This window comes from Heptranchias perlo, chromosome 2 (genome assembly GCF_035084215.1).
Source record: "Heptranchias perlo isolate sHepPer1 chromosome 2, sHepPer1.hap1, whole genome shotgun sequence".
Classification (NCBI taxonomy): Eukaryota; Metazoa; Chordata; class Chondrichthyes; order Hexanchiformes; family Hexanchidae; genus Heptranchias; species Heptranchias perlo.
In genome coordinates this window covers 103,868,153-103,894,683 of record NC_090326.1, presented here as the reverse complement: position 1 = coordinate 103,894,683, position 26,531 = coordinate 103,868,153, and the positions used below count along the sequence as shown (strand labels likewise).

The 26,531-nt window shown below is 41.0% G+C and overlaps 1 protein-coding gene across 10 annotated transcripts in view; it reads left to right on the top strand.

Moving 5' to 3' along the window:
• The window catches only part of cobl (cordon-bleu WH2 repeat protein), a 346,962-nt gene that overhangs the window by 284,767 nt on the left and 35,664 nt on the right, over positions 1-26,531 (top strand). For all 10 annotated transcript variants that reach the window (XM_068005366.1, XM_068005412.1, XM_068005400.1 and 7 more), the window contains 4 exons: positions 13,935-14,298; positions 18,878-18,984; positions 20,328-22,384; positions 22,497-22,616. In XM_068005366.1, the coding sequence (XP_067861467.1) occupies positions 13,935-14,298; positions 18,878-18,984; positions 20,328-22,384; positions 22,497-22,616 (2,648 nt within the window). The remainder of the gene's footprint in view (positions 1-13,934; positions 14,299-18,877; positions 18,985-20,327; positions 22,385-22,496; positions 22,617-26,531) is intronic.

The window sequence follows — 26,531 nt, the reverse complement described above, 5'->3', positions numbered from 1 at the left end:
TCAAGGAGCATACGGGGTAAGATAAGGCAAAAAAGGAATGCTTACAGAGAATTCAATACTGCAGAAAGCCTAGAGGAGTATAAAAAGTGCAGGGGTGAAATTGAAAAGGAAATTAGGAAAGCAAAGAGAGGGCATGAAAAAATATTGGCAAGTAAAATCAAGGAAAACCCAAAGATGTTTTATAAATACATTAAGAGCAAGAGGATAACTAAGGAAAGAGTAGGGCCTATTAGATTGCCTTTTTGGTCTCTATGTGTGGAGGCGGAAGATGTTGGTATGGTTCTTAATGAATACTTTGTGTCTGTCTTCATAAAAGAGAGGGACGATGCAGACATTGTAGTTAAGGAGGGGGAGTGTGAAATATTGGATGAGATAAACATAGTGAGAGAGGAAATATTAAGGGAATTAGCATCTTTGAAAGTGGATAAATCACCGGGGCCGGATGAAATGTATCCCAGGCTGTTAAAAGAAGCAAGGGGGAAAATAGCGGAGGCCTGAGCATCATTTTCCAATCCTCACTGGATACAGGTGTGATGCCGGAGGATTGAAGGACTGCTAACGTTGTACTGTTGTTTAAAGAGGGAGCGAGGGATAGACCGAGTAATTACAGGCCAGGCAGTCTAACATCAATGGTGAGCAAATTATTGGAATCAATTCTGAGGGACAGGATAAATCGTCACTTAGAAAGGCACGGAGTAATCAAGGACAGTCAACATGGATTTGTCAAGGGAAGGTTGTGTCTGACTAACTTGATTGAATTTTTTGAGGAGGTAACAAGGAGAGTAAATGAGGGTAGTGCATATGATGTAGCCTACATGGATTTTAGCAAGGCTTTTGACAAGGTCCCACATGGTAGACTAGAGAAAAAAAGTACAAGCCCATGGGATCCAAGGGAAAGTGGCAGGTTGGATCCAAAATTGGCTCAGTGACAGGAAGCAACGGGAATGGTTGATGGGTGTCTTTGTGACTGGAAAGATGTTTCCAGTGGGGTTCCGCAGGGCTCAGTACTAGGTCCCTTGCTTTTTGTGGTATATATTAATGATTTGGACTTAAATGTAGGGGGCACGATTAAGAAGTTTGCAGATGATACAAAAATTGGCCGTGTGGTTGATAGTGAGGAAGAAAGATATAGAGTGCAGGAAGATATCAGTGGACTGGTCAGGTGGGCAGAAAAGTTGCAAATGGAATTCAATCTAGAGAAATGTGAGGTAATGCATTTGGGGAGGACAAACAAGGCAAGGGAGTACACAGTAAACGGGAGGATACTGAGAGGTGTAGAGGAACAAATGGACCTTGGAGTGCATGTCCACACATCCCTGAAGGTAGCAGGACAGGTAGATAAGGTGGTTAAGAAGGCATATGGGATACTTTCCTTTATTAGCCGAGGCATAGAATATAAGAACAGGGAGGTTATGCTGGGACCGTATAAAACACTGGTTAGGGCACAGCTTGAGTACTGCGTACAGTTCTGGTTACCACATTACAGGAAGGATGTGATTGCACTAGCAAGGATACAGAGGAGATTTATGAGGATGTTGCCAGGACTGGAGAATTTTAGCTATGAGGAAAGATTGGATAGGCTGGAGTTGTTTTCCTTGGAACAGAGGAGGCTGAGGGGTGATTTAATTGAGGTGTACAAAATATGGGGGGCCTAGATAGAGTGGATAGGAAGGACCCAATTCCCTTAGCAGAGAGGTCATTAAGCAGGGGCATAGATTTAAAGTGATTGGTAGAAGGATTAAAGGGGAGCTGAGGAAAAAATGTTTCACCCAGAGGGTGGTGGGGGTCTGGAACTCACTGCCTGAAAGGGTGGTAGATGCAGAAACGCTCAACTCAGTTAAAAAGTACCTGGATGTGCACCTGAAGCATCATGTCATAAATTCCTGCAGGTTCTAGGGTGAGCTGAAGAAAGGCCACTTTGTGTGGCAGACATATGTAAATCATGGAGTTAGGACAGATGATGCCATGTCTGCCTTCCCATATACGCTTATTGTACAGGCGCAGTTGCCAGGACCTGCTCATCAATGTGGAAGTATTTGCTTAAAGGGAAGTAGTTGAAGGTGAGATTGCTTTTGTAAACCTTTGGCCATTTTGAGATTGACTTCAGATACTTGAATTTTTTTCCCCCACTGTTGTATTCGGGAATCATAGAAAATCTCCCCTCTAATCCTTCTACCACTCACTTTAAATCTATGCTCCTTGCTCATTGATCTCTCTGCTAAGGGAAATAGGTCCTTCCTATCCACTCTATCTAGGCCTCTCATAATTTTGTACACCTCAATTAAATCACCCCTCAGCCTCCTCTTTTAAGGAAAACAACCCCTGCCTATCCAATCTTTCCTCATAGCTAAAATTCTCCAGTCCTGGCAACAGCCTCATAAATCTCCTCTGATCCAAATCATTAACATATACCACAAAAAGCAAAGGACCTAGTACTGAGCCCTGTGGAACCCCACTGGAAACATCCTTCCAGTCACAGAAACACCCGTCAACCATTACCCTTTGCTTCCTGCCACTGAGCCAATTTTGGATCCAACTTGCCACTTTCCCTTGAATCCCATGGGCTTGTGACCTACATGGCTACGGACCAAGTGTTGGAAAGTGGGATTAGGCTGGGTGGCTCATTTTCGTCTGGGGCGGACACGATGAACCGAAAGGCCTCCTTCTGTGCCTTAAATTTTCTATGATTCTGTGATTCCCGAGTACAACAGTTCAAGTATCTGAAGTCAATCTCAAGAAATGGCCAAAGGTTTAAAAAAGCAATCTCACCTTCAACTACGTCCCTTTAAGCAAATACTTGCACATTGATGAGCAGGTCCTGGTAACTGTGCCTGTATAATAATTTGTAGATTTAAATTTGTACTAACAAGATGGCCATCATTAACATTTAATAAAGACCTTTTTGAAAGCAATTATGAACATCCAATTCAGTTCTTACGGGACTTTCAATCCACAGTAAATTAAGAAAAAGAATGTATGTGTATGCATAATGTAAATTTAAATCGTTCATGGGATTACACTACTAACATTTATAGAAAAAAATATAAATAGTTAAATTAGTGATGGAAGGAAATGCTATCTGAGTCACGTACAGACGACTCATTGCAACAATTTATAATAGATGTACAATTACTTGTGGACCTCTGATCTCATCGTGTCATTGTCGTTCCTATTTTTATTCATTTTGTAATGTGGCCATCACAACTTGGGTAGGAAATGGCCTTGATTGTCTTGCTGCCTCAAGGGAGGTAATTTCCTCTTGGGCGTCTTAACGGATTTCTGGTGATCTAACACTTAATAAAGTTGGAAAATTATTGTTAATAATTGTTATTATTTGATGCCCTGAAGTTGTATTTTGTATTGAATAGAATTGCCCTTTGACGGCATCTATGCATCATAAGTACTGACATACAAAACTAAAGTCTGTCAAATGTATTTGACTTCTGAAGTTATTTCATCATTATAATTCCACAAGCATAACGTTACTTGCAGACATTTGTACATTGTGAGTGTACTTTCAACTCCTTCATCCTTTGTAGAATTGCTTGGCTTGTGGTGAGTAGGTGGCACAGTGAGTCCTCAGGGATGTGGGTTTGAATCCAGCCCAAACAGATGCAATAACAACTTCTTGAAGGAAATCCTTAAGGATTATAAATGAAATGTGTTTGAGTAGTTTCTCATTCCAAGTTTATGTAAGACTCCAGCACAAAACTGTCCATAATTGACGGTGTGCGAATTGGAAAATGTAGTATTGCTGCAGTGGAGAGTGCTCTTCTAAAAATTGGTTAAGATGTATTATCTGTAGAAGAACATAAAGTCCACCAAACCCCGTTCATCCAAAGTCTGTGGTGATTATTCTGTCATGAACTTCCCCACCATCTCCTGTCGATCCCCTACTTTAAGCATCACCATTGCTTTTGCAACCGCCCCTTAAAAATTAACGAACGTATGAAAATAATGGACAAACAAAGACCAGCTGGTCTTTTGAGCCTGTGCCATGTGGTCATGGTGCAGCTGAGCAACATGTCCCCACCAGCGGCCATGTAATCTCGTGGGAGAAGCAAACACCAGACAAAAAATCCTAGGCCAATACAGGGGGAAAAAATCTAGGAAATTCCTCACTTGTAGAAAATCCGAACTCACTGCATGAGTTGACAACCTATTCAAAATGTTGATGACCTTCTGTGAGAAGAAAAACTTGCTGACATCTAACCTAGTTCTATATTTATATAAATTATACACATGTTCCATGGTTCTCCCTAACCTGCCTAATTCAAATAGTCTATCCACATGAACACAGTCTACTCTGTTCATTATTTTAAATGCCTCAATCAAATCTCCCCAAAGTCTTCGCTTTTCTAAAGAAAGAAGACGCAGGTGTCTAAACCTGGCAACTAAGGGCTTTTAAGCTCGTGGCTCTCCTCCGAACCTTTTTCAGAGCCTCTACATCACCCACCGTGCAAGGGGACCAAAACTGGATACAGTATTCTAAGTGAGGCCTAACAAAGGTCTTATACAAGGAAGATGGTTGTGATTGTTGGAGACCAATCATCTCGACCCCAGGACATTGCTGCAGGAGTTCCTCAGGACCAGGTCCAACTATTTTCAGCAGTTTCATCAATGACCTTCCCTCCATCATAAGGTCAGAAGTGGGACTGTTTGCTGATGATTGCACAGTGTTCAGCTCCATTGGCAATTCCTCAGATAATGAAGCAGTCCGTGCTCGCATGCAGCAAGATCTGAGCAACATCCAGGCTTGGGCTGATAAGTGGCAAGTAACATTCGTGCCAAACAAGTGCCAGGCAATGACCTTCTCCAACAAGAGAGAGTCTAACAACCTTCCTTGCCATTCAATAGTATTACCATCGCCGAATCCCCTACCATCAACATCCTGGGGGTAGCCATTGATCAGAAATTCAAGTGGACCAGCCACATAAATGCCGTGACTACTAGAGTAGGTTAGAGGCTGAGAATTCTGCAGTGAGTGGCTCACCACCTGACTCCCCAAAGCCTCTCCAGCAGTCAGGGGTTAATGGAATACTCTCCACTTGCCTGGATGAGTGCAGCTGCAACAACATTCAAGAAGCTCGACACCACCCAGGATCAGCAGTCCATCCATGACCTTAAACATCCACTCCCTCCACCACCGGCGCTCCTTGGCTGCAGTGTGTACTATCTACAGGATGCACTGCAGCATCTCGCCAAGGCTTCTATGACAGCACCGCCCAAACCCACGACCTCCTGCATCACAAGGGCAGCAGGTACAAGGGAACACCATCACCTCCAAGTTACTCTCCAAGTTACACACCATCCCGACTTGGACATATATCGCCGTTCCTTCATTGCTGCCGGGTCAAAATTCTGGAACTCCCTACCTAACAGCACTGTGGGAGTACCTTCACCACACGGACTGCAGCGGTTCAAGAAGAAGGCTCACCATCGACTTCTCAAGGGCAATTAGGGATGGGCAATAAATGCTGGCCTTGCTAGCGATGCCCATGTCCCGAAAATGAATTTTTAAAAATATAGTGTTTTGTTTTAAATTGGTTTGTCCGAGCAATAAATCCTAATACTCAGTTTGCTTTTGCTTTGGCCTCGTGGCACTGTCGTGAACTTTTGGAGATTCACACATTAAGTCTGTTTCCTGCTCAACAGACTTTAGTTCGGAACCCTGCATGGTATACACTTGTTGGTTGGCATTAGTTTTACCCATGTGCATAACACTACATTTATCTATATTAAATGACTTCTGCTAAATGGCCAATTTCCCATTGCCTCCACATGTGATTGTAGTTGTTTTTTCTCACCCAAGGTTTTAACAATTCTTTCTATCATTCGCAAACTTGAAGACAGTTCCCCAACGTCTTCATCAACATAGGAACAGGAGTAGGCCATTCAGCCCCTCGTGCCTGCTCCGCCATTTGATAAGATCATGGCTGATCTGTGATCTAACTCCACATACCTGCCTTTGGCCCATATCCCTTAATACCTTTGGTTGCCAAAAAGCTATCTATCTCAGATTTAAATTTAGCAATTGAGCTAGTATCAATTGCCGTTTGCGGAAGAGAGTTCCAAACTTCTACCACCCTCTTTGTGTAGAAATATTTTCTAATCTCACTCCTTAAGGTCTGGCTCTAATTTTTAGACTGTGCCCCCTACTCCTAGAATCCCCAACCAGCAGAAATAGTTTCTCTCTATCCACCCTATCTGTTCCCCTTAATATCTTATAAACTTCGATCAGATCACCCCTTAACCTTCGAATCTCTAGAGAATACAACCCCAATTTGTGTAATCTCTCCTCGTAACTTAACCCTTGAAGTCCAGGTATCATTCTAGTAAACCTATGCTGTACTCCCTCCAAGGCCAATATGTCCTTTGAAGGTGCGGTGCCCAGAACTGCTCACAGTACTCCAGGTGCGGTCTTACCAGGGTTTTGTATAGCTGCAGCATAACTTCTGCCCCCTTGTACTCTAGTCCTCTAGATGTAAAGGCCAACATTCCATTAGCCTTCTTGATTATTTTCTGCACCTGTTCATGACATTTCAATAATCTATGTACCTGAACCCCTAAGTCCCTTTGGACATCTACTGTTTTTAACTTTTTACCATTTAGAAAGTACCCTGTTCTATCCTTTTTTGATCCAAAGTGGATGACCTCACATTTGTCTACATTGAATTCCATTTGCCACAGTTTTGCCCATTCACCTAATCTATCAATATCGCTTTGTAATTTTATGTTTTCATCTCCACTGCTTACAATGCCACCAATCTTTGTGTCATCGGCAAACTTAGATATGAGACTTTCTATGCCATCATCTAAGTCGTTAATAAATATTGTGAATGATTGAGGCCCCAAGACAGATCCCTGCGGGACTCCACTAGTCACATCCTGCCAATGTGAGTACCTACCCATTATCGCTACTCTCTGTCGCCTTTCGCTCAGCCAACTTCCTAACCAAGTCTGTACTTTTCCCTCTATTCCATGGGCTTCTATCTGAGCTAACAGTCTCTTATGTGGGACTTTATCAAATGCCTTCTGGAAGTCCATATAAATAACATCCATTGACATTCCCCTGTCCACTACTTTAGTCACCTCTTCAAAAAATTCAATCAGGTTTGTCAAGATCAAAAATAAGGATTGTGATAAGCAACGGTACCAACACATGTTTAGAGTCTCTAATAACTTCTCTGTCCAGATGGCCCTACAGAGTATCTGGAATGATCCTTTCTAGAAACTTGCCTATAACTGAATTGAAGCTTATGTACCTATAGTTTCCTGGGACTAATGTTGTTTTTCCGATATTCAAAAAAGGCATGAGTCTCACTCCAGTCCATGGGAACAATCCCTGATCCTAGCGAGCTGTAAAATGTATAAGCAAGGAGCTTGCTAAACACACCTTCCATTTCTTTGAGCACTCTTGGGTTATACAATCAGTGATCCCTTATCCTTTCCAGGATTATATCTGCACCCACTTTGATATTTACTATTAAGCAAAGGTTGCTAATATTTCTAGAATCCTCAATCTCTTTTTTCAAAAGATAGCCATCCAGTTTCTTCTTAATTGACCACTAATCAAGTACCTTCTCTGGAAGTCAGATGGAGATATCCAATATTCTAATCCGTATTTTTGTACATGTCCTCCAGTCCGATGCTCGTTGTTGAAGTCAATTATCTGGCTTATTTCAACTTTATTTATACTTTTCATTATTTTGAAGATCTGAATCATGCTTCAAGTCTAACTTATTACGATACCTAATCCAGGAGTGTTTGATGCCCGGCATTGTGAACCATAAATTGAAAAAGTGTTCACTCCATAGCAGTGGCATTCCTCATCTTGATGAGCTCAACAGTGTCACACTGCAAAGGATTCGTTACAAATCCAAAACACACTTTTTCAAAAAAAGAAAAAGAAGGCCATGGTGGGTTTTTCTGACATGCAGCCATCTAAAGAAAGAACTTGCATTTTTATAGTCCCTTTCACGACCTCAGGAGGTCCCAAAGTGCTTTACAGCCAATGAAGTACTTTTGAAGTATAGGAAACGCAGCAGCCAATTTGCGCACAGCAAGGTCCCACAAACAGCAATGAAATAAATTTCCAGATAATCTGTATTAGGTGTTGGTTGAGGGATAAATGTTGGCCAGGACGCTGGGGAGAACTTCCCTGTTCTGCTGTTCTTTGAATAGTGTCATGGGATCTTTTAGGTCCACCTGAGAGAGCACATGGGGCATTGGTTTAACTTCTCATCCGAAAGACAGCACCTCCGATAATGCAGCACTCCCTTAGTAGTGTCAACCTGGATTATGTGCTCAAGTCTCTGGAGATGGGGTTAAACCCATAACCTTCTGACTGAGAGGCAAGAGTGCTACCACTGAGCCAAGGCTACAACTCCTCTGAATCACATCAAGAACTTACAAACAGCTACAATTATCTGGATTCCCCCAGGGGACACTTGGGAAGTAGCCTTAAACAGACAGGCCAGTTTTGCAGCTAAATATCACAACCATGCTGCAGACCCCACACTACCTGTAAGCAACGCCATGTGAGATCTGAAGGTTTTTTTTGACAAAAAAATGAACACAGTGCTTATCTAATCCTTCGTAGTTCTAAAGCATAAGACAAAACGGGAGGAAAATACTTTTAGCATTACGAAGTACACAACCAGTTAAAATCAAAGGACTGAAAAACGCATTTACTTGACATGCCTGCCTGTTGACACATTTTTTGGTTTGTTTTGCAGTTTTACAGTGCTGCAGTACAGATAGGAACATAGGAATTGGAGTCGGCCATTCAGCCCCTCGAACCTGTTCCACCATTCATTTAGATCATGATGTGGAGATGCCGGTGATGGACTGGGGTGGACAAATGTAAGGAGTCGCACAACACCAGGTTATAGTCCAACAGCTTTATTTGAAATCACAAGCTTTCGGAGCTTCACCTGACGAAGGAGCAAAGCTCCGAAAGCTTATGATTTCAAATAAAGCTGTTGGACTATGACCTGGTGTTGTGCGACTCCTTACATTAGATCATGGCTCATCTGTACTTCAACTCCCTTTAACCTCCTTTGTTCAATTTCCCTTGCTACCCTTGCTTAACAAAAATCTATCGATCTCAGTCTTGTGAATTTCAATTGATCTAGCATCCACAGCTTTTTGGGAGAGTGAGTTCCAGATTTCTACTACCCTTTGTGTAAAAATGTGCATCCTGATTTCACTGCTAAATGGCCTAGCTCCAATTTTAAGATTATGCCCTCTTGTTCTGGATTACCCTACCAGAGGAAATAGTTTCTCTGTATCTACCCTACCGAATCCCTTAACCATTTTAAAGACCTTGATTAGATCACCCTTCAACTTTCTAAACTCAAAAGAATTCAAACCATGTTCATGTAACCTGTCCTCATAATTTAACCCTTTAAGTTCTGGTGAATCTGCACTGTAACTATTCCAAGGCCAATATATCTTTCCTGTGGTTTGGTGCCCAAAATGGAACATAGTTTTCCAGATCGGGTCTGATGAAGGCTCTGTACAACTGAAGCATACATTCCTCATTTTTGAATTCCAACCTCCTTGAGATAAAGGCTAACATTCCATTAGCCTTATTGATTGCCTTTTGTACCTATGCACCAGGTTTTAGTGATTTATGTACATGGACACCTAAATCCCTTTGCTCCTCCACAGCATCTAGTCTCTCACCATTAAGGAAATATTCTGAATTTGTCTTTCTCAGATCCAAAGTGGATGACCTCACTCTGAACTCCATCTGCCATAGTTTTGTCCACTCACTTAGTCTGCCTATGACCTTTCATAACTTCCTGCTCCCATCCAACTTACTGTGCCGCCGAACTTAGTGTCATCTGCAAACTTAGTTATACAACTCTCTATTTCTTCATCCGAGTCAATTATATATATGGTGAAAGGCTGAGGCCCCAGTACAGATCCTTAGGGAACACCACTTGTCACATCCCATCAATCAGAGAATGAAACCTTTATCCCTACTCTTTGTTTCCTATCTCCCAACCAATTACAAACCCAAGTCACAAGGTTACCTCCAATTACATGCGCCCTCATTTTTGCTAATAATCTCTAATGCTGAACCTTATGAAATGCCTTCTGGAAAACCATAGACACTCCCCTATCCACCATTTTAGTGACCTCCTCAAAAAATTCAACTGGATTTATCAGACATGACTTACCCTTCACAAATCCATGCTGTTTGATCAGATGGTGCTTGTCCAAGTACTCAGTCACTCAGTCTCTGATGATAGATCCCAGTAACTTCCCCACAAACGATATTAAACTGACAGGTTTGTAGTTATCTTGTTTCTCCTTCTCTCCCTTCTTAAATAATGAGTGACATTTGCAATTTTCCAATCCAATCCAAAAGCACAATTCATGAATCTGGAGAGCTTTGGAAAATCTGCAATTTCCTCACCTACTTTAATACCCTAGGGCGGAAACCATCAGGTCTTGAAAATTTGTCTATCTTAAGTCCCATTATCTTCTCCATTGCTATCTTTTTACTTATATTAAGTCCACTATATTCCTCCCCTTGACTTATTTCGAGGTTCCCTTGTACTGCTGATATTGTGTCCTCTTACAAATACATAAAGGGCAAAAGAGTAACTAGGGAGAGAGTAGGGCCTCTTAAGGATCAACAAGGTCATCTATGTGCGGAACCACAAGAGATGGGTGAGATCCTGAATGAATATTTCACATCGGTATTTACGGTTGAGAAAGGCATGGATGTTAGGGAACTTGGGGAAATAAATAGTGATGTCTTGAGGAGTGTACATATTACAGAGAGGGAGGTGCTGGAAGTCTTAACGCGCATCAAGGTAGATAAATCTCCGGGACCTGATGAAATGTATCCCAGGACGTTATGGGAGGTTCGGGAGGAAATTGCGGGTCCCCTAGCAGAGATATTTGAATCATCCACCGCTACAGGTGAGGTGCCTGAAGATTGGAGGGTAGCAAATGTTGTGCCTTTGTTTAAGAAGGGCGGCAGGGAAAAGCCTGGGAACTACAGACCGGTGAGCCTGACATCTGTAGTGGGTAAGTTGTTAGAGGGTATTCTGAGGGACAGGATCTACAGGCATTTGGAGAGGCAGGGACTAATTAGGAACAGTCAGCATGGTTTTGTGAGAGGAAAATCATGTCTCACAAATTTGATTGAGTTTTTTGAAGGGGTAACCAAGAAGATAGATGAGGGCTGTGCAGTAGATGTGGTCTACATGGACTTCAGCAAAGCCTTTGACAAGGTGCCACATGGTAGGTTGTTACATAAGGTTAGATCTCATGGGATCCAAGGTGAGGTAGCCAATTGGATACAAAATTGGCTTGACGACAGAAGACAGAGGGTGGTTGTAGAGGGTTGTTTTTCAAACTGGATGCCTGTGTCCAGCGGTGTGCCTCAGGGATCGGTGCTGGGTCCGCTGTTATTTGTTATTTGATGATTTGGATGAGAATTTAGGAGGCATGGTTAGTAAGTTTGCAGATGACACCAAGATTGGTGGCATTGTGGACAGTGAAGAAGGTTATCTAGGATTGCAACGGGATCTTGATAAATTGGGTCAGTGGGCCGATGAATGGCAGATGGAGTTTAATTTAGATAAATGTGAGGTGATGCATTTTGGGAGATCGAATCGGGCCAGGACCTACTCCGTTAATGGTAGGGCGTTGGGGAGAGTTAAAGAACAAAGAGATCTAGGAGTACAGGTTCATAGCTCCTTGAAAGTGGAGTCACAGGTGGATAGGGTGGTGAAGAAGGCATTCGGCATGCTTGGTTTCATTGGTCAGAACATTGAATGCAGGAGTTGGGATGTATTGTTGAAGTTGTACAGGGCATTGGTGAGGCCACACTTGGAGTACTGTGTACAGTTCTGGTCACCCTATTATAGAAAGGATATTATTAAACTAGAAAGAGTGCAGAAAAGATTTACTAGGATGCTACCGGGACTTGATGGTTTGACTTATAGGGAGAGGTTAGACAGACTGGGACTTTTTTCCCTGGAGAGTAGGAGGTTAAGGGGTGATCTTATAGAAGTCTATAAAATAATGAGGGGCATAGATAAGGTAGATAGTCAAGATCTTTTCCCAAAGGTAGGGGAGTCTATAACGAGGGGGCATAGATTTAAGGTGAGAGGGGAGAGATACAAAAGGGTCCAGAGGGGCAATTTTTTCACTCAAAGGGTGGTGAGTGTCTGGAACGAGCTGCCAGAGGCAGTAGTAGAGGCGGGTACAATTTTGTCTTTTAAAAAGCATTTGGACAGTTACATGGGTAAGATGGGTATAGAGGGATATGGGCCAAGTGCAGGAAATTGGGACTAGCTTAGTGGTATAAACTGGGCGACATGGACATGTTGGGCCAAAGGGCCTGTTTCCATGTTGTAACTTCTATGATTCTATGATTCCTCCACTGTGTAAATGGATGCAAAGTACTTTTTAACAAGTCCGCATTCTCTTATTATACATTATAGTCTCACCTGCATCCATTTTTAATGGGCCTGCATTCCCCGTTACAATTCTCTTTCTCTTAATATATTTATAAAAACTTTTGCTGTTAGATTTGATATCTCCTGCAAGTTTTTCATATTCTCTTTTTGCATTTCTTATTACTTTTTTTGTATCCCTTTGTTACTTTGTTTGGCTCTCCCAATCTGCTGGATTTCCACTTTCCTTGCATTTGTGTAAGTCTTCCCATTTAGCTTGATACTGTCTCTTACCTCATTTGTTGATCATGGTTGCTTAATTACACAAGTGGAGCCTTTGCCTTTTTTGGGTATTTACTGGTTTTGTATCATAGCAAATACTTCTTTGAATACTTCTCACTGTTTGTCTGTAGGTTTACCCATTAACAATTCAGCCAAGTTTAATGTGGTCAATTTATTTCTCATCCCGTTGAACTTTACCGTATTTAAATTTAAAACATTGGTTTGTGACTCTTTAATATAACACAGTTGAAATACATGTCAGTATTTCTGATTTATTATTGACTCTGTTGGGTCTGCTTCATTAAGTAAGCAGCTGCATTTTGCTGACGAATGCATTTAAGTGATTTCTTACAGCACACATGACACAAACCAATAAAACAAACTTCTGTTTTGATATTAAACTCTCCATGTAAATACCATTCATGTTACAATATTATCTATGATCCCACACTATCTACACAAGGTTTTAATCAGTTTTTAACAACTTTATTCTCCTACTCTTCTCTATTCACTGTCTATTCTCCAATTCAAGAACATATCAGTGTTTGATGTATAGTTACTTTGATTATAACTGTTGTTAATCAACAAAAAAGAGTGCTGCACCAACACACATGCATAATTTGGCACAAAGCAATAGTTATTTTAGCAAATGAGTTCACATAACTCATTTATGGAGTGTTAAACAGTTTTCTGGCAATACTGAGTAGCTTTCTGCACTATGGAAAATGTGATGAGTTTATAGTGTGCATTACATCATTTAAATGATGGTTGCCTATTCCAGAGCTTTAATTGGAGCAACACTCTTTATCCTTCAAAAGGGAAAACTACAAACCAAGCTGCATGCATTTTAAGATTTTCAATTTTTTATATTTATTATACATAGTATTTTATATGGACTGTTATAAATTTTCATGCTTTTGTTGGTTATATTTCAAGATACAAGGAGTTTAATAATATGCAATAGAAAAAGTTTGCTTAATGCCTAAACATAAGTAATTTATTAGCAAAAGGCAATAATTATGCTGTCATTGTATAGTCACAATAATGAAACCAATGTGTGCATTATGAGCTTTTATCCTGTGTTAGCATTATATATTTACCTAAAGTGTAAATTCAGTAGCTAATCAGATATTAACAAATATTGACATTTGGTGCCACTGTTTAGACTGAAGAATTTTAATTATATGACTTCTCTTTCTTCATTTTCTTCACTGGATTCTATATCAGCGGGGCTGGGATCAGAACAAGGTAGTGGAGCTGGAGATGATATAATGGAGATAGAATCTGGAGATGGGGAAGAGACTGCATCAGTAAAAAGTAGTGACAGTTTTCACCAAAGTTGCTCAGAATACACTCCAGCATCAGAGGATGAACTGTTGAATGCTGATGACTCTGGGACTGCAAGCTCCCATTCTGACATACCCTCCCCAGTCTCCCTCACTGGCAGCCTCAGGTTGAGACACACAACTGATTCAGATGAGATCCTAAGTGCCTCAAATAAGGTAAGAGGCACAGAGGAATATTCAACATGGAGCAGTGATCGGCCTTCCACTGAAAATGAAGCAAACTCTGCTGGGAACTACAATACCAGGTATGAGTTTCCATGTCTGTACCTACTCCTTTTATAGACGTTGTAATATAATTTGTTTCAGCCTAAATTCACCCTGCAGAGCTCGAACAACAACTTTTTCTAATACCTTCCCAGGACCAAAGACTGTCTGAACAATCCATGTTCAAGATGTGTTTGATGTTGTAGCTTAATCTTATAGTAGTATTCTGTTTGTGTTTTTATCTATTAAATTAGAGTTATTGAGCAGATCTCTAACAGTTAAGCTATCCCATGATATAGTATGTATCATAGCACTTTTATTTAAGAAGTATTATGATTTATTGAGTTACAATTTTTAAAAAATTTCAAAAGGCGCAGTTTAGTTTCATTTATAGTGTATTCTTTCAAGCAGAGATTTTTAGTACCCTTGATGATCAAAGTGAGCCACAGTCACCACTCTCCCATGAAAATCTTATTATTAATGAATTTATCTTGAATATCTTGAGTTTAATAAATACAAGAATACAACGTCATTGCTGATGGCAGACATTAAATATTGTCATTATAGAGGTTTCACAGTAAACTTTTCCACACAGAGGCTGGCCAACCTGAGATACCCTTACACAGACAGTTTCTAGTGAATGAGCTGAATATAGTTGAAAATCAAGCATAAAATCGCCGTTCCTTCATCGTTGCTGGGTCAAAATCCTGGAACTCCCTTCCTAACAGCACTGTGGGAGAACTGTCACCACACAGACTGCAGCGGTTCAAGAAGGCGGCTCACCACCACCTTCTCAAGGGCAATTAGGGATGGGCAATAAATGCTGGCTTCGCCAGCGACGCCCACATCCCATGAACGAATAAAAAAAAAACTACCTCTACTGTATGGGATTCTAGCTCACTTTGTAAATGAGAAAAAGAGGATGGAGTAACCTCTCTGATTAAAGGTGCATCTATGTCTAAGATGAGTGTCTTTAAATGAGGCCTTAATAGTGAATGAGATTGTTTTATACTGCACCTAAAATATCTCAAAAAGCTTGAATTCCCACTCATGGAAGTTTTTGGGTAATAGGAATGTTGAAAGCTAAAATCTTTATTAATTATTTCATACTATAGCCCATTGCCATCAGTTTTAAGCTTGATGTCTACTGTATCAGTGATTTCACTGAGTGCATTTACTTCCCCCTCCCTGAATGCTGCAAAATTGCTGTGGAGTGAAAGTTGGTCAGGGTGCTGCAGTACTGAAGAAGTGCATTACAGTTACTAACATTGTCATTGCTGACATAACTTTATGAAATCTTGGAGTACCGTATTCCAATGTTAATGCATTGCATGATCGGTGCATTGCTAGAGTTCATATTGAATCCTGTTGCTGCGGCAGCTACTATCTATGACCTAGTAGAGGAGATTTTCCTGGGTCCTTGCCCAGGCACAATGGAATTTAAATTAATGGAAGGAAAATTAGGCATTTTCTTTTATAGGTGTGTGCACTGACCCACCTGATTTTCTGATATTTGCTGTGCCCAGGGGATCCAGTGTGCATGGGTGAAAATCTAGGATAATCTCCCCTCGTGTCTTCAGTTAAAATGAGCTGCTGTGTACTTTGGCTGAAACTTAGGTTTTTTTGCACACTGTGGGGATTATATTCAGTATTCAACTAGATCTTGGCAGAGGAAGAGGACCAACAAAACCAGGAAAGGTGCCACCCACTTTTCAGTTCGTACTAAAAGCAGTAAAATCATGTGTTAAGCGGCTTTCTTTATAACCCTCAGTTAACCCTTCAATAGTGCACGAGCAGCTATTCCCAGGCTCGTAAGTATTTCACCAATCGCAGTGTATTCCACCCATTATTAGTAGAATACTGATATCATGCAACATTTGAAGCAACTGTTAAATAACAAGGGAAGCAATTGTATAAGTTTGATCTGAACAGTCCAATGTATCGGTGTTTTAGGTGTGTGATAGTTAAATGCAGCCACCTCCAAAAACATTTTTATATTTTTGTTGGAGAACAACCAAAGCATGTCTGTCCATATAAGATAAGAGCTTTTCAAAACAAGTGCAACAGGCCCAATTTTGAAACACTAATCCACCATATCAAAAGTATCCTATCACATTCTCACTGTAATTATACACTAAAAATTCAGAAATTGCTTCTTTAATATTTTGCTATAGTAAATCCACATTAAGCAAAACGTGCAGTTTTTTCTTTTATTTAAAAAAATGTATCTCCTGAAATATATTTACCTACATTAATATTTCCAAACTAAGAAATCCTATAAAATATTAAAAGGTTGGCAGTACTCAAAGTAGAATAGTCACCCAGTTCCGATGAGATGCATCCTAGGTTTCTGAGGGAAGTCAGGGTAGAAATTGCGAAGGCTCTGGCCACAATCTTCCAATCATCCTTAGATATGGGGGTGGTGCCAGAGGACTGGAGGATTGCAAATGTTACATCCCTGTTCAAAAGAGGGAAGAGGGATAAAACCCGGCAACTACAGGCCAGTCAGTCTAACATGGTGGTGGGAAACTTCTAGAGACAATAATCTGGGACAAAATTAATTGGCACTTGGAAAAGCATGGGCTAATAAATGAAATTCAACCTGGATTTGTTCAAGGAAATCATGTTTGAATAACTTGATTGAGTCCTTTGATGACGTAATGGAGAGGGTTGGTGAGGGTGGTGCGGTTGATGTGTATATGGACCTTCAAAAAGCATTTGATAAAGTACCACATAATAGACTTGTAAGCAAAATTAGAGACCTTGGGATTAAAGGGACAGTGGCAGTGTGAATACAAAATTGGCTAAAGAAGAGAAAACAGAATAGTGGTGAATGGTTGTTTTTCAGACTGGAGGGAAGAATACAGTGGTGTTCCCCAGGGATCAGTATTAGGACCACTGCTCTTTTTGATATATATTAATGACCTGGACTTGGAAATACAGGATATAGTTTCAAAGTTTGCTGATGACACGAAACTCGGAAATGTAGTAAACAATGTGGAGGATAGTAACAGATTCAGAAGGACGCGGACAGACTGGTGAAATGGGCAGTGACATGGCAGATGAAATTTAACGCAGAGAAGTGTGAAGTGATACATTTTGGTAGAAAGAATGAGGAGAGGCAATATAAACTAAATGGTACAATTTTAAAGGGGGTGCAGGAGCAGAGAGACCTGGGGATATATGTACACAGATATTTGAAGGTGGTAGGACAAGTTGAGAAGACTGTTAAAAAAGCATGTGGGCTTTATTAATAGAGCCATTGAGTACAAAATCAAGAAAGTTATGCTAAACCTTTATAAAACACTGGTTAGGCCTCAACTGGAGTATTGTGTTCAATTCTGGACATCACACTTTAGGAAGGATGTCAAGGCCTTAGAGAGGGTGCAGAAGAGATTTACTAGAATGGTACCAGGGACGAGGGACTTCAGTTATGTGGAGAGACTGAAGAAGCTGGGGTTGTTCTCCTTAAAGCAGAGCAAGTTAAGAGGAGATTTGATAGAGGTGTTCAAAATCATGAATGGTTTTGGTAGAGTAAATAAGGAGAAACTGTTTCCAGTGGCATTAGGGTTGATAACCAAAGGACAGATGTAAAGGTGATTGGCAAAAGAACCAGAAGCGACATGAGGAGAATTTTTTTTAAGCAGCAAGTTGTTATGATCTGGAATGCACTGCCTGAAAGGGTGCTGGAAGCAGATTTAATAATAACTTTCAAAAGGGAGTCAGATAAGTACTTGAAGGGAAAAATCTTACAGGGCTATGGGGAAAGAACAGGGGAGTGGGACTAACTCAAAGAGCCGGCACAGGCACGATGGGCCGAATGGCCTCCTTCTGTGCTGTATCATACTACGAAACTATGTATCGATATTTAACCCCTTCAATGACATGGATCATGTCAATAGAGAACCTCATGATTTGAAATATTGAATCAAGTCTTACGTTTTGCAATATGTATTTTACATAAAGGAATGTAAGCAAATCTAAAATTTAGCAGAATTATTTAATTGATGACAACTATTTGTCCGGAGCAACTAAATGAAACAACAAACAATCCCCATGCTGCTAATATTGTGACTTGAACTAAGGTGTTCCCTCAAACCATGAGGGCAATTTAGTAATGGATATTACCACTACTAAGAATTTCTGAGATTTTGTGTTACTAAATTATAATTTTATTACTACTATTTAAAATGAATTATTTTTAATTTTCAGTGCACAGACTTTAGTCATTTTTATAAAATATATATTATGTAGAAAGGCTACCAGAAGGTACTATTGTGGTGAATATTTGAATATTGTTCTAAATACAGCGGGTGAATTTCGCATCTGAAATGTACAGAAGATATGTACACATCATTAGCTGATGTTATTTTCAAGATGTTATATCAGACAAAACAGTTCCACAACCAAACTTTGAGAAATGAGGGCTGATTTTAAATCACTATGAAAGAACTGGGGCAAGATAAAACCTTACATATAACAAAGATTTGCAAATATCTGAATGTATACAAATGTAGGTCATTGTATGTGAGTAAACATTCTTTCATATTGTTCACCTGGAGCAGTTGTATACTTAACGAAGTTGCATTTGTGTTTCTAATCCTTACCTGTATAACTTAGATTTGAAACTGGCACAAGCACTGGATCTGATTGGAAGGAGGAAGATGAAATCTCCATTACAGCCCAGGTGCAACTGACATTGGCAGGATTGGATGCAGAACTGGCGGGTAACAATGCAAGCACTGTTGGGCTTTTACATGATTTGCAAAGAAATAATGAACAAATAAAGTTTATTTTTCTACAAGTAATTCTATCTGATGCAACATTTACTGAAAATATCCAACCCTATGTGGACCTCAGAAAAAAGAAACAAGGCTTGGATTCATATTATGTGTGATACAGTTACAATCTCAGCATAACTGCAACTGTTTTGTTCATGCATCCAAAGTGCAGTTTTTATTTACTTGCATCTTCAAGACCAGAGTTTCTATTTTGGTTGCAGCAACAGTGAGGAACATAGCATCGATATTTTAAATCACCACAACACCCCTTGTGTTTGTTTCCAATATACTGGTATAGTAACACAAGAAATTCTGTGATGTCAGTGGGAGGGCCACAGCAGCTATGCACCATTGTCCCTTGGCTGGGGAGGTTAAAATCAGCCATGTTTCTCACATGTGGTTGAGATCCAGTGCCTCTTATTGGAAAGTGCAGGTGTGAACTGTTATTATTAGGTCAAGAAGGGATGAAGGTCAGCTGTGATATCTCCCATAATTGAGTAGCTTGCCAATACCCACTATCCAGGCTCACACATGAAGAGCGACACTTTGTCAAAGAACTGGAGGGCTGCTGGATTTGTGGAGCTGCACTCCAATGGTCAGCAGCTTCAGGAGAGGAAAAAATACCGAAGTTCAAAAAGTTGACATTTCTTGTTTTCAGACCCATTTTAATTTTTTAAATTTTTTTTAAAGTAAAATCAAAATGAATATTTCAACGATTTCATTAAAATGGCACTTTAATAAATTATTGTTGTCTAATATGTGACCTGGTGTGAAGTTGTGACTTTGCAAATAACTAATGGTGAACTTTTGGAAAAAATCTGCATCTTTCAAACAGAACTGCTTGTGGAGCTAATCAAAATATAGGAACGCCAATGATTAATAACTAACAGGATTAGCTTTCAGCAGGGTACACAATAAATGCACGCCTGATTTCACTTTTGCAATTAGATTGTAAGTTTTGCTAAAAAAAATGAAAGTTCTGGCAAAGACAAACCACAGGTTTAGTATGAATTTTAGAACACTTCTTGACTAATTCTAAATGCTCTCTCTATTGTGTAATGCCCTGGGTTTACACCAAATGTTCTCCCAACAAAATGTCAGTGATTTGTAAGCATTTTGTAGAGCATAGGGTTTTAAAACTACTTAAATGATGAAAATACCATATTCCTTCCTGAAAGTGGGTGGGGGGGTTCTCAAACCAACCTTTTTAATCTTAGTTTGTACCTTGCTGTTGGCAACCAAGATTTTTTTCAAGACTTGTGAGCAATTTTTGTTGATTTTTTTGACAGCAATGCAAGAAGAATTGGCCTTCAAAAAATCTTCCACATTGTCTGACAGAACCAATAAAAACTGTGTACCTGATGAACAGGAAACTGTTCCAGTGACAGTCATTGATGAAGTATCATGGACTTGTCACGAGGAAATTGAAGAGAAGATATTACTGGAAAAAGTTCCCAGCCCTACAGATGTAAAAAGATTGCACGATGTGGATAGGTGTGGGCAAACAAACTCAAAGACAACAACTGGAGCTTTCCTAACCAATATTCATGAGCAGTCACGATCTAATGTTTCATTTGACACATTCTATCCTGCAAGTGTTGTCACCTGTATAGACATCCAAAAAGATCCCATTAAAAAAACAATAGAAAATTTGCAGGGAGAGATTAACAATGTTCAAGATGAGATGAAGCCAGTGGAGAGCAAATTAAAAATGGTTTTGCCTGCAACTGAGCTGAAGTATGATTTGCAGGTTAGAGGGAATGATAGGAAAGAAGTGCACAACACTGCACCTGCGGAGGTTGACCCAGCAGTATTGGAAGCTAGAAACTGTGTGGAAATACTGAGGAACAGCCAAGCAGAACATCTGAGGCAAGATGAGAAGTGTTCAGCAGCAACCTGTGCTCCAGAACACAAACGTACATCAGACAGGTGGCTAAACACTGCCAACAAAATTACCAATGAATGTGTTCCAAAAGTAGGCATGAGAACATTCACAGTTATTCCACCAAAACCAGTTGTAAAACCTCAGCGAAAAGAAGGCTTGTCACCAACCACAGGCGCTATCAAGATTGATGATCAGGGTAATTTAATACATACGAAGATCAGTGAAGGAAAAAACAAAGAAACTGCAGCAGATAGTTCAGCCAGTGACAAAGAATCGCTTGTGGGGAGGGCAATGGCATTCTGGAATGTGAAAAGTACTGATAAGGATAATCTGCAGTGTGCCAACCCAGCTACAACAATGGCAATAAATACAACAGGCTGCACAGCTGGTAGGTTGCTACTACAAGAGCCAGCAAAGCAGTTAATAAATATGTCCTCCAAATCTGAAGCAGTTACTGCGCAGACAACAGCTGTAAGTAGTAAGTCACTTAAAACCTATTTGCAATCTGCTGAAGGAAAACCATTTGTGTCAGTTATGCCATTGAATGTAAAAATTGCAAGCATACCAGCAAATACCAATCCCAAAACAGAAAGTAATTTTATCAGGCCTTTTAGAAGAACATCAAGCCAATATGTTGCCTCGGCAATTTGCCGATACACAGACGTACAATCAAACAAAATTGGAGCTGCGAATGAATTTAATGCTCCGTGTAACACTGGATTTGAGAGTAAATCTGAAGAGAAACATAAATTCAGACCTGCTGAGGAGAAGTCTTCTTTGAAGCCCTCACAAAAAAATTACATAGGAAGCCAAGTGAACACAGAGTTTGCACTCCACTCCAACTGCAACACAGAAAATGTTGGAAAAGTGAACAACCATAAAAATGTTTTGCTACCAGAAGCTAAAGCTGTTCCAAATCAGAATTGGTTAATTAAAGATGTGTTAAATCAAACAAGCTCCTTTAACAAAGTTACTTCCCAAACACAACTTTCCCAGTTAATCATAAAGGAAGCCTTTTTCACTGACGAACAATGTCCCACTGCAAAGAGTCAGATTCCACAAAGTGCATTGCATTCATCTGTTGTGAAAGATGTGACTTCCAGGTCCCCAAACGATCAGTCAATAAATACATTAGCTCCAGCTTCAACTTCAGACTCTGTTAAAATCCGTTCTACTGCTACGAGACAGAGTGACTGCATCTCACATCATTTGTCTACTTCAAATCTGCCAGCAATGTCTACTACGGCCTCTTCAGTTACTGAAACAGCATTTGCAGAGCAATCAGAACCTTCATCTTCCTATCACACAAATTGCTTCAATATCAAACCCAATACCAACATGTTTGGGCCTGTCAAGAAATTCAAACCCATCATTCAGAAACCAGTACAGAAAGATGAATGTATACACAGTTCTCTAATGGAAGCCATCCAGTCAGGACAGAACAAACAACGACTTAGAAAGGTATAAACCTCCTTTTGATTGTTTAGTTCTGACGTGTTTTTCATGATAAATCCAGCTGCTTCAATAGGTTGACTCTGTTAAATATATTGTTTCTGTACCTTATTTTTGCCAGACTTCTGATACCGTGATAAATGGTAACCTGAAGAAATCTTCATTCACTGCGACAGAGAATGAACACTCTGCACTCTTGACATCAATTAGAGCGCACAGTGGAATTTCAGAACTGAGAAAGGTAGGAACAGTGTCGACGGTGTATATTGTTCCTGTAAATTCAGAAAAAAACTTCATGAATATACCACTACTGCCACTTTGCAGGCATTGTTCCACTTCCAGCTGAGAATGTTGCAAAATGTTAAATTTTCCTGTAAAATTCTCCAAAAACAATAAAAGAATTGTAATTTCAACAGTTAAAATTGAAAGCTGGAGATCCAAGTATTTGCCCCTTTTATTGCATAACTTAAAAATGATCCTCTCCACTAGAAAATAGCCTTCAGCATTGCATTTAGTCATATGTAGTACAATTGTCCTGTTATATTTTGAAGCTAAATATGTGTGATCTAGATTAACCAAAAGTCTGGGAAATACTAGAACGAATGTGTGTCCAATGCAGATGGGCAACATCCAAGCCAAGGTCCGAATCTAACCGTTTGAGATAGACTACAGAGAGCTTTTTTTACATTATATACAGTAATCTTTTAGATTTCCTTGCCAAATGGAAATTGTTCTTTTTCCATCAAGAAAGAATTTTAAAATATTAGATCCAGCTACTGCCTCCATCCCAAAAGACTTGATCAGAGGAACGTGATCTCTGTGAAGCGAGAGTGCTGTTAAAAAAAAAAGTGGTGATGAGGATACTTCCCTCCTTCCATGAGCCAAGTAATTGGTTCTTTGCTGATCTTAGTTAGGAACTTGTTCCATATTGACATTCTCAGGGAAGGGATAAGAGTATTTTGTTCCTTGAGTTGATGCCTGTTGTTGAAAATATTACCTGTGAAGTTTGTTTAGACAGGGCCACAAAGCAAGGATCTTAGATTCTGCTAGAGAGAATCTGTGACAGCCAGACAGCAAGATACTTCGGGCCAGCAAAGCAAGAATGTTTTGATTAGTGCGGTGTAGAGACTCAACAGTGTTGGGAGAAAAGGGCTTGTGGAGACACCAGAGAAAGGCTGTATAAGTGTACCTAAAACAAGTTTTTTGTGTTTGTTGCTTGATGTAATTGTGTTGGCAGTCGCTGTTACTGAATGCCTGGGTGATTTTAATGGGGCTCACAGCATTTTCCATATTTTAATTCAATCAAAAAATTGCAAGCTAATGGATGTTAAACTGTAGCTGTCCAGATTACAACCAGGTTATAATTAAAATTTGCTACACTCCTGGGCCATGCAACCCTCTACGCTTTACCAGATTTTCCATGCTTCCCTCCACCTCTGCTATTCTGATGCAACCATATACTGGATCCATCTTTTGTTTCTATACTTATCCCATTATCACCTCCTTTTGCCTTGCACCCTCATCCCTTTTAGAAACATAGAAAATTTAGGGCACAGAAGGGGGCCATTCAGCCCATCGTGTCTGTGCCGGTCAAAAAAGAGCTATCCAGTTTAATCCCACTTTCCAGCACTTGGTCCGTAGCCTTGTAAGTTATGGAACTTCAAGTGCATATCCAAGTATTTTTTAAATGTGATGAGGAGTTCTGCCTCTACCGCCCTTTCAGGTAGTGAGTTCCAGCCCCCTACCACCCTCTGGATGAAAAAAGTTTTCCTCAACTCCCTTCTAATCCTTCTACCAATTACTTTAAATCTATGCCCCCTGGTTATTGACCTCTCTGCTAAGGTGTGGAGATGCCGGTGATGGACTGGGGTTGACAATTGTAAACAATTTTACAACACCAAGTTATAGTCCAACGATTTTATTTGAAATTTACAAGCTTTCGGAGGCTTCCCCCTTCCTCAGGTAAATGTCAGGAACTCCTCGAAGCCTACGCATTTATAAATCACAGAACAATACATGGTGATTACAGATAGTCTTTGCAACTGCCCGTTGCCAAGGCAATCACCGTGTTCAGACAGAGAAGTGTTACCTACAGAGCCCCCGAATATACAGTCAACAAAAAAAAACAAACAGGAACAAAAAACAGAGAGAGAGAGGCAGAAACATCTGGAAGGCAGAGAAAGCCAGCAAATGACCCGTAATATTAAAAACAGATAGCTTTTGTTCGCTGGTGGGCTTACGTGTAGCGTGACATGAACCCAAGATCCCGGTTGAGGCCGTCCTCATGGGTGCGGAACTTGGCTATCAATTTCTGCTCGACGATTTTGCGTTGTCGTGTGTCTCGAAGGCCGCCTTGAAGTACGCTTACCCGAAGGTCGGTGGCTGAATGTCCCTGACTGCTGAAGTGTTCCCCGACTGGGAGGGAACCCTCCTGTCTGGCGATTGTTGCGCGGTGTCCGTTCATCCGTTGTCGCAGCGTCTGCATGGTCTCGCCAATGTACCATGCTCTGGGGCATCCTTTCCTGCAACGTATGAGGTAGACAACGTTGGCCGAGTCACAGGAGTATGAACCATGCACCTGGTGGGTGGTGTCCTCTCGTGTGATGGTGGTATCTGTGTCGATGATCTGGCATGTCTTGCAGAGGTTACCGTGGCAGGGTTGTGTGGTGTCGTGGACGCTGTTCTCCTGAAAGCTGGGTAATTTGCTGCGAACGATAGTCTGTTTGAGGTTGGGTGGCTGTTTAAAGGCGAGTAGTGGAGGTGTGGGGATGGCCATAGCGAGGTGTTCGTCGTCATTGATGACATGTTGAAGGCTGCGGAGAACATGGCGTAGTTTCTCCGCTCCGGGGAAGTACTGGACGACGAAGGGTACTCTGTTGGTTGCGTCCCGTGTTAGTCTTCTGAGGAGGTCTATGTGATTTTTCGCTGTGGCCCGTCGGAACTGTCGATCGATGAGTCGAGCGTCATATCCCGTTCTTACTAGGGCGTCTTTCAGCGTCTGTAGGTGTCCATCGCGTTCCTCCTCGTCTGAGCAGACCCTGTGTATTTGCAGGGCCTGTCCATAGGGGATGGCCTCTTTGACGTGGTTAGGGTGGAAGCTGGAAAAGTGGAGCATCGTGAGGTTGTCCGTGGGCTTGCAGTAGAGTGAGGTGCTGAGGTGCCCGTCTTTGATGGAGATTCGTGTGTCCAAGAAAGAAACTGATTCTGAGGAGCGCCATCAACGCAACGCCATCAACGCTCTCAAGACCAACCGCAACATCGTCATCAAACCAGCGGACTACAGAACAGAACGGACTATTGCAAAGAAGCATACCGACAACTGGACAACCAGGAACACTACAGACGGTTACCCGCAGATCCAACCAAAGAACACACTCACCAGTTCAACAAACTGATCAAGACCTTCGATCCAGACCTTCAAAGCATCCTACGCACTCTCATCCCACATACTCCCCGCGTGGGAGACTTCTACTGCCTCCCAAAGATACACAAAGCCAACACACCCGGACGTCCTATCGTATCAGGCAACGGAACCCTGTGTGAGAACCTCTCTGGATACATCGAGGGCATCCTGAAACCCATCGTACAGGGAACCCCCAGCTTCTGTCGCGACACTACAGACTTCCTACAAAAACTCAGTACCCACGGACCAGTTGAACCAGGAACACTTCTCACCACGATGGACGTCTCAGCACTCTACACCAGTATCCCCCACGATGACAGCATCGCTGCGACAGCATCAATACTCAACACCAACAACAGCCAATCTCCAGACGCCATCCTACAACTCATCCGCTTCATCCTGGATCACAATGTCTTCACCTTCGATAACCAGTTCTTTACCCAAACACACGGAACAGCCATGGGGACCAAATTCACACCCCAATACGCCAACATTTTCATGCACAAGTTCGAGCAGGACTTCTTCACTGCACAGGACCTCCAACCAACACTATACACCAGATACATCGACGACATTTTCTTTCTATGGACCCACGGTGAGGAATCACTAAAGAAACTACACGATAACATCAACAAGTTCCATCCCACCATCAAGCTCACCATGGACTACTCCTCAGAATCAGTTTCTTTCTTGGACACACGAATCTCCATCAAAGACGGGCACCTCAGCACCTCACTCTACCGCAAGCCCACG